This window comes from Gossypium hirsutum, chromosome A13 (assembly GCF_007990345.1).
Source record: "Gossypium hirsutum isolate 1008001.06 chromosome A13, Gossypium_hirsutum_v2.1, whole genome shotgun sequence".
Taxonomy (NCBI): Eukaryota; Viridiplantae; Streptophyta; class Magnoliopsida; order Malvales; family Malvaceae; genus Gossypium; species Gossypium hirsutum.
Window position 1 is genome coordinate 110,674,892 of NC_053436.1, and position 8,688 is coordinate 110,683,579.

At 34.7% G+C, this 8,688-nt stretch overlaps 1 protein-coding gene across 4 annotated transcripts; it reads left to right on the plus strand.

Moving 5' to 3' along the window:
* Positions 1-1,076: 1,076 nt before the first annotated feature.
* Positions 1,077-8,459, plus strand: LOC121212671 (uncharacterized). 4 transcript variants are annotated; one of them, XM_041085910.1, is made up of 7 exons: positions 1,077-1,688; positions 2,175-5,096; positions 5,555-5,608; positions 5,918-6,274; positions 6,700-6,779; positions 6,873-6,909; positions 7,945-8,459. In XM_041085910.1, the coding sequence occupies exons 1-4, from the start codon at positions 1,236-1,238 to the stop codon at positions 6,173-6,175; spliced, it is 3,687 nt and encodes a 1,228-aa protein (XP_040941844.1). In that variant the 5' UTR covers positions 1,077-1,235; the 3' UTR covers positions 6,176-6,274; positions 6,700-6,779; positions 6,873-6,909; positions 7,945-8,459. The 4 variants fall into 4 exon arrangements, with proteins under 4 accessions (XP_040941844.1, XP_040941843.1, XP_040941845.1 ...); XM_041085909.1 differs by having other exon boundaries at positions 7,956-8,459; XM_041085911.1 differs by having other exon boundaries at positions 8,037-8,459.
* The last annotated feature ends 229 nt before the right edge of the window (positions 8,460-8,688 follow it).

Here is an 8,688-nt window from a genome sequence, read left to right on the forward strand (position 1 = left end):
ACATGTTTAACTTTATTCAAATAAAAATTCAAAACTTTTTATTTAAAAATTATAATTAAAATATGACATTTTCAATTTAAAAAAATTATTTACATTTATAAATTCAATAAAAATAATATTTTTTTGAACTTAATTTAAATTAAAAATCTGTGTGATAAATTATTCAAAAGATTATAAAAATAATTATATTTTGTATTAAATTTTAAGCACTTTTTACTTTATTTAAATTAAAATTTTGGATTTTTTTAATTTTTTTAAAACTTCATTTTACACATCATTAATTTATGCATCGCAGGGGAATAAAAACTAGTTTTATATATTTTATTAATTTCTTTTCATTATAATAAATCTTATAATTTATATATTTAGATTTTACATATTTTTTTTGAAATTTTTATATATTTAATTATTTCTCATATATTTTTTAGATTATTTCTATATTTTATTAGTTCTTTCCATTTTTATAATTAAAATATTTATTTTTTTAATTTTTATATATTATTTCTATTTTTTTACAATTTTTTCATGATTTATATATATATTATCATAGAAAAATGGTATATTTTTGAAGGAATGCCAAGTGACCTTGGTTAAATATACCCTTTTTTTTGTTAAAAGAAGAGAAAAAAAAACATAAATTTGACACACTTTAAGTAATAAATTAAAAAAATAGATCTTAAATTACAAAATGAATATATTTCGAATTTTAATCGTACATTAAGCATTTGAAAAAATAAAAAAAATTCACCATAATCAAGTGAAAAAACCATATAATATGAGTATTTTAAGGTTAATTTAAAAATTTTATGTATTTTAACTACTGAAGTTAGGTGAAATGATAAGGCTCTCTCTTACTTTAATTAGTTGTTAAGGGTTTAATCTTTATCTTGAGTATAGAGTATCTTTAAAATTTGTAACCAGCATCTATTCTCTTAACGAGCTTACAGAATGCAGAGAATTAATTACTGGTTTCGCTCTAGTAGATAGATTGGGAAATCAAAAAATTTATGAACTTTTCCTAATTTGAAACTCAGGTTTTCCTATTTTAGGTATATAATTATATTTCAATTATTTTTCTTAATTAAAAAAAAAGGAAAAAAGTATGAGATTTTCTCTTGCTCCTAGACCAAAGCCTCCGTTTCTACTTTGTAAATTCCTTTTCAATGGAGGTCCGGCAAATCTAAAACCCACATAGCAACCCGTTTTTTGTATTCCCTATTTTTGTTCTCTCAATAATGGACTCTCCTAACCCGCCTTCAATGCGGGTTTTGACCCGCCCACCTCCGTCACCTGTACCCACTTCTTCTCCTTCGTCTTCTTCTTCTTCGAATCCCCCGCCTCCAACGCCGTCATTTCCCCGTTCTCTCGACGGCGTCGTGGTGGTGGGCTTCGTATCTCGGAGACCCGACGACTCTTCGCAGCTCATTAACCGGGTTGTAGAGTCCAACGTGTTCGGGTCAGGTCAGATGGACCGGGTTTTGTCTATCGACAAGGATGAACTTAAGGATTGGTTTAAGTATAGGAGAATTAGTTACTTTCATGAGGAAGATAAAAGGATTTTGTTCTTACAGTTTTCTTCAAATGGTTGCCCGGCTTTTGATGGGTCATTGAGTTCCGGGTCGGATTTTGATGGGGTTTTGGAGGAACGGGAGTTCGGGGATCTTCAAGGCTTGCTTTTTATGTTCTCTGTAAGTTTTAAATTGGTGTATCTTATTCAATTAAAAGCATTAGTTTTTAGTATAGATTTTAGAATTTGATTGTGGTACTGAATATATAGTTTCTTTTTAATGAATTAACTGAATTCAAGATTAAGCTTTCTTTTTAGTTGAAATTGAGTGTCTCTGTGTGTGTTTGCATTAAATATACTCACAACTTTAGCTGAATCTTGACATTAAATTCCTTAATTATGAGTTCAGAACATAAATTTGAGATCATTGAGGCAAGCAATACTTACCAAAAAAGGGAATTTTGTTGTGGTATTTCAATATCAGTGTGTTAATTATCTGGCATTAAAGCTTTACTTTTTGAAGTCTATTTGATTACCATTTGTCTTATATGATAGTACTATGGGCAATTGGAAACTTGATACTATGTTACAAACCCTATTAGAAAGCATATTGTTGAATGCTTACTAATAGTTGATATGTCTGTGATTAACTCGATTAGCAATGCAGGTCTGCCATATAATCATATATATTCAGGAGGGATCTTGCTTTGATACTCAAAATTTGAAAAAATTTCGGGTGTTGCAAGCTGCTAAGCATGCCTTAATCCCATATGTGAAATCTCAAACAACACCACCATTGCCGTCAAGACCTCATTCTTCTTTGTCTTCTCGCCCTTTGACAACGGCAACTGCTGCCAACACTTCTCCAGGTAGAAGTGGTGGCATGTTGGGACGAAATGCTTCAGCTATCTCTCTCATGTTAGGTTTAGGTTCCTATACTTCTTTGTTTCCGGGTCAGTGTACTCCAGTGATGCTATTTGTTTTTGTTGATGACTTCTCTGATGTACCAAATTCTAGTTCTAATAGTAGTGAAGAGTCAGTAAAGGCACCCTCACTTAATCATGCTTCTAGTTCAAGCAGTTTAGCAAAGCCAACCTTGCCTATGAAAGGTTCTGCTTCTGTAGTAGTGTTAGCACGTCCTGCAAGTAAATCGGAAGGTGGTTTTCGGAAGAAACTGCAGTCATCCCTTGAGGCACAGATCCGTTTTTTAATTAAGAAATGTCGAACACTCTCAGGTTCAGAAGGCAGCCATGGTGGGTCAAGAAGTGGGAGTGTTTCAAATTCAGCTCCTCTATTTTCTCTTGATGCATCTAGGGCTGTTGTACTTCTTGACAAGTCAACATATAAGAGAAGGGAATCTCTGGAGTTTGCCATTGGTCTTGTGGAAGATGTTTTGAATGGAAAAGCAACGTCAGATTCGTTTTTGCTCGAAACTCATAGTCAGAGTTCAAACAAAGAGGATCTATCATCTTTGAAGGAATTTATCTACAGGCAGTCAGATATTTTGAGGGGAAGAGGGGGACTGGTTGCTAACACCAACAGTGGCCCCGCTGCTGGTGTTGGCATGGTGGCTGTTGCTGCCGCTGCCGCCGCTGCCTCAACTGCCTCAGCCGCCTCTGCGAAGACTTTGACCACGCCTGAACTCCCAACTTTAGATATATGGCTGTCTTCTAGTCAGCTTATTCTACATGGGCTGCTCTCTGCAAAGCGTAGGTGTATAGATGAAACTGAAATTGGTAAAAGAAAACCTCGTCGAGGTACCGTTGCTGGGCAGAGTGAAGGGCTTGCTTCTAGAAGCAGTGAATCTCTAGATATTGCAGTATCATGGTTGGAAAGTGGTAAAGGGCTTAACGCAAAGTTCTCTAGTTTGTGGTGTGAAAGGGCCCTTCCAGCTGCAAAAGATATTTATTTGAAAGACTTGCCTGCTTGTTATCCCACATCACAGCATGAAGCTCATTTACAAAAGGCTTTGCATGCTTTTCACTCGATGGTCAGGGGACCTGCAGTGGAACTTTTTGCAAAGAAGCTGGAGGAAGAATGCACGTCAATGTGGAAATCTGGAAGGCAACTTTGTGATGCTGTTAGTTTGACTGGAAAACCATGTTTGCACCGAAGACATGATCTTCAGACTGATGAGTTGCCTTCAGGAACTTTGACGAAGCCTCATTCAAGTGGATATGTCTTTCTTCATGCTTGTGCTTGTGGTCGAACACGGCGATTGCGGTCTGATGCTTTTGATTTTGAATCGGCAAACATTACCTCCAATTGCTTTCCTGATTGTGATAAGCTTCTGTCAGCGCTCCAGCTACCAGAAGTAAGCAGCAAAGGACCAATTCAGTCATCTTCTTGGAGTTTGATTCGTATTGGCAGTTCAAGGTACTATGAACCTTCTAAAGGTTTACTTCAGAGTGGGTTCAGTGCCACTGAGAAGTTCCTTTTAAAGTGGAAAATACTTTTAGAGAAACAGAAAACCCCAAATGGCTTATCAACAAGAACTATGCAACTAGGTTCTGTGGGTAGGTCAAGCAGCGATACTAAGGCTGAGTTCAATGCTGATGTTCAATTAAAGAAGGCTAGTTCCACAGAGTTCTGTTCTGGAGAAATAGAGACTGCTGTTGAAAATCCTAGAAAACCCTTGGAAATCAGCAAGTTCAATGGTAACAAGATCAGTTTTGGTAGAGGCCTTCCCAATTTCACAATGAAAAAACCTTTTTCAGAAGTTGTTGCTGGATCAGCAGCTACAGATTCAGGTTTCCCTCCTCTTCAGCAGAGGAAGCAACCTTTATCGGGGTCAGAAAAAGGAATAAAGAAAAATAAGGCAAGTGCTCTGAGTTTGGAAGGGGCTCATGCAACTGTTGCTCAAGGATCTCAAAAACCTGTAAAGATGTCTGTTATGCAAAACATGAATCAAGTAAGTTCTGATGGTAGTGCAGCTGCAGATAGTGACCCTTTTCTACGAATAGGCAGTAATTTTGTTCCTGTGAATGTGAGCAATGATGAAAAGGCAAAACGAAACTCAGACACGAAGCATGTGATGGCATATGTTGGTTTTGAGCACGAATGCCCACATGGCCATCGTTTCTTATTGAACCCAGAGCATCTCAATCAACTTGGGCCTCCATATTCATTGTTTGAAGAATCTCATACCACTTGTTCTGTGGAAGCTTCAGATCATACATTGGCAGATTCTTCAGAGTTGAGGAAGAATGGTGGGCAGGGTAAAGTTAATCTGAATACAAATGGTGTTATTGCTGCTGCTACTCCTGTAAACAAGGTGAAAAACAAGGATGAGGAAAAAAAGGTGGTAGCAAATAGTAATGTCTTTAAAGATGGGCTGACACAGCTTTCTATGCCTGAGGACCATAATAAGACACCTGTGAATGCAGCAGGTGTGCCTGTTGCTGGAAAAGACCTTGAAAAAGGCTTCCATGCTGTTAGCCTTGATGATAGTGGATCCACTTTCTCCATGTTGAATAGAGATTTACCAATATACCTGAAGTGTCCGCACTGCAGGTCTTCCAGGAACAAAAAGGAACCACCTAAGGTTAAGTTTGCTGGCACAATATCACAGCTTCAGAGAATTTTTGTGGTATGAGTCTCAAAACTCTATCACGCTTTCGTTAAAAACTTTCTTCAACTTATTTGAAAAGTAGTGTGTCAATTTAATGGCTATATGCCCTGTTGATATGGAATTTAATAATTGCATGCCTGTTTGTTTCTCAGATGCTTGAAAATTTCGAACTGACATAATAACTTTTCGGTTTTAGTGACATAATCTATGATAAAATTTATAGTATCATCACTTAGGCTAGAAAGTAGATGCTTCTGGATACGTTTAGGGTTCATTAAATACTATATTTTGAGTGTTTAATGCCTAATTCATTTTCTGGGAATGATTGCTCTTAACTGTGATTCTGGAACTAAAATTAAGTTATGCCCAACTGATAGAAGTTTCTTCTACATTTTAGGCGATTACATGTTTAATTTACCCCTTTTTTTTCATAACCTTGAATTACAATGTGGCTAATCTGTAGAATCTGCTTCCAGGTCACACCTCCCTTTCCTGTTGTTCTGGCAACTTGTCCGATTATACAATTTAAGGTATATCTCTCCTTTTCATGAATGAGCTTTACTTCCACAATTTTTGATATTAAAATGATGTTTTTGTTACTCCTGGTTAAACCTTACGAGCTTAAGGATTTAAACAGGTGCACTTATTTATGTTGTCAGCTGATTTTCCCTTTATTGATATCATAGCAACTTGATGATAATACAGTGAAGCTTGATAGCTTCTATGGAATGGATTTTTCATGTGAATGAAGCATCTTAAGCTTAAATATGCTTTTCCTAAGCTATCAGTGATATTGTTGCTGTTACTTCCTCTAAATTAATAGTAAGAATTTGTTGCAGGCATCTTGCTTGCCCGCAACGGTTCCAGACCGTGAGCAAAAGTTGCAGTTCAGCCTTGGATGTAAAGTGATCTTACCACCCGAGAGTTTTCTAATACTGAGACTGCCATTTATGTATGGTGTAGAACTGGATGATAAAAGTGTGCATTCTCTGAATCCCTTTGAAGATAAACCTGAAGTTACTGGTTGGGTTGTTAGGGGCACAACATTGCAACTTATGTCCAAAGGAAGTGGTCTCAATGAGGGATTTTATAAATAGTCGGAAGTCAAAGAATCTAGAATGTCTAAAATGGAGATTTACGAACCAATGATGAGTCTGCCGAGGCGGAGTTGTATGACCACCTGCATCTAGAGTCAGGTGAGGTTCAGGCATTCAGAAAGATTCTGGCTAAACTGTTATTTTTTAACCTTTAATTTACGATTCATTTTTGAAGTTTCCTAAAGAAAGATTTCTGTTTTCTTTATTTTTGAGCTAATTTTTCTAAAGCAGCATGACTACGTGAGTTAGAAAGCACGTCAACAAAAATGCGACGCTGCAACTACTTCTCTTTTTGAAGATGTTGCTGTCAAGTTAGAGCTTTAACAGCTCGAAAGTCGTTCTCTTATAGCCGGTTGATGTTTTGGTTTTGAGTTTGGCTCCACCTAATGAGAGTTTTACTAGGTTTTAACATCCTTAAGTTAGTACTAGACTAAGATTGGAGCTTAATATGTAGAATGCGGATATCTCCTCTAGAACAATCTCAATTAAGTGTGTGAAATTTATTTTTGGATATGTATTTGCAGGGCAACGATATTCATGCTTTGGTAATTGGTGAAGTTGATAAGAAGGCAAGAGTAAATTGCAAATGTTTAGTCATTCTCAGGTATTTATTTACACATCTTCATTGTGAAAACGATAATTATTATCATTCTAAAATAGTCGAGCTTCATGTTAAACTTGTAACTTGGACTTGTAGGTGGCTGGTGCTCTCAAGTGGAGCTTCCTGGTGATCGGTATGTTCTCTACATCCTTGCTTGCCTTTCTTTTGCCTATACTTTCAAAGATGAGTACACACGCACACACGCACACACATGTAAATGGCTTGATGTTCTTTAGATAACTAGATCAAGTTTGGTTCTTTAAATGCATGAATGTGATAAAATTGTATGGATAATGTATAGTTGTAGTGGATGATTGGGAATGGATGCCTATGTTACCCATACTCGAGTCTGTCAGTCACAGTTATGTGTTCGACATGGATGTGTTCAATCTTTTAGTCATATCCCATACCATTGTTCTAATATATGTCGGACACGGATACTTAAAGAAAAATGAAGACTTAGAAAGCAACATAGGTGGGTGGATGTTGCATTAATTAGGGAAGGCATAATGATAAATTAAGCCCTTAATATTTACATCTTTTGTATTCTTTTTTGAAGCTAAATTTGACCCTAAACCTTTTAAAAATAGTTGAATTTGACCTTTCAAAAAGAAACAAATTGTTTTTTTAACAAATATACTGACTAAAACTTATAATTTTTAAACATGGCAGCTCACATGGCCATCTGTGTATACTTCCATTTTATTTTATTTTAATTTTTATGGACTTTTTTATATTTTTTTTAATTTTGAATTTATTTTATTTATTTCAATATTTTTATAAGTTTTCAATTATTTTTGACATACCATATAAGATAAATAGTGTCTTGACAGTATGAAGTACAAGTGAATTGCCAACATGTTAAAAAAAATATTTTAGTCAGTACTTTTGTTAAAAAAAAGGTGATTTGACTATTTTTGAAAGGATAATGATCAAATTTAGCTCAAAAGAGAAAGAATAAGCATCAAATTGATAAAAGATATAAACATTGAGGGCTAAATTTATCATTATGTCATTACAGAACTAGTTTTTGTTTTACACCTTATGCTATCTTCCATTTTTCACATAATGAGAACTAAAATATTAGAAAAGGGTATTTATATCGTTCTTGTTCTCTGTGATATCATGTACTATATCTTTGATTATTACTTGCTTTGATTTAAAGTAGTCTTATTTCAGCTTGGTGGTTGGATTGGTCTTTGGCCTTCAAGCATGCTGTGTTGATTTCTCGTTTTTCCATTTCTTTTTTCGAGCTCAAAGAATAGACCTCGGAACGATTGAACAACTTCAAAAAATCCAGTTGCAGGCACCTGTTTTTGATGCTTGAGGAAACTAGAAATGTCGTGGTGGAGGAGTTTCATTGTTGTAGACAAGGTGTTTGTCATTTTGCCTGAAAGAAAAAGAAAAGATAGAAGCTTGTGTTAAACCCCTGTTCATTTATTCCACCCCCAAAACACTAAGGTCTAAATAGGGGTATTCAGAAACAAAAATGTGCAAACAGGCAGAATGATGCACATCCCTAAGCTGACCCTACTGAAAATATTAGAAAAATGGGTCCAATTAGATTAGATTTTTTAGTTTTTTCATATAAATGGATTTTTTATTATCTTATTTTGAGAAGATAGATTTTATGTTATTACTTCTGAACATTATTTAGTGAAGTTATAAATTTCTTTCCATAAATATTTAAAAACAGTAACTTTTAAGTACATAAAAATAATTTTTGGGGAAAAATATCACAATTATATAAGAATTTTAATCTAACGTGGAATGTTCTGTAATATATGAATTTTAATTTTCTTATGGTTTTATATATGAGATTTTGATTTGAAACATTATCGAATTAACATTATTATATGTTGATATATTGTATGCGCAAATAATTATATTAAATTTAATATGAGAATAAATG

What these genes read in the sequence shown, in the direction of transcription:
- LOC121212671 (XM_041085910.1), top strand. Translation starts at nt 1,236, where the DNA reads ATGGACTCTCCTAACCCGCCTTCAATGCGGGTTTTGACCCGCCCACCT. An exon ending in AGCTTCAGAGAATTTTTGTG is followed by an intron (nt 5,097 to 5,554) that starts GTATGAGTCTCA and finishes ATCTGCTTCCAG; the next exon opens with GTCACACCTCCCTTTCCTGT. An exon ending in GTCCGATTATACAATTTAAG is followed by an intron (nt 5,609 to 5,917) that starts GTATATCTCTCC and finishes AATTTGTTGCAG; the next exon opens with GCATCTTGCTTGCCCGCAAC.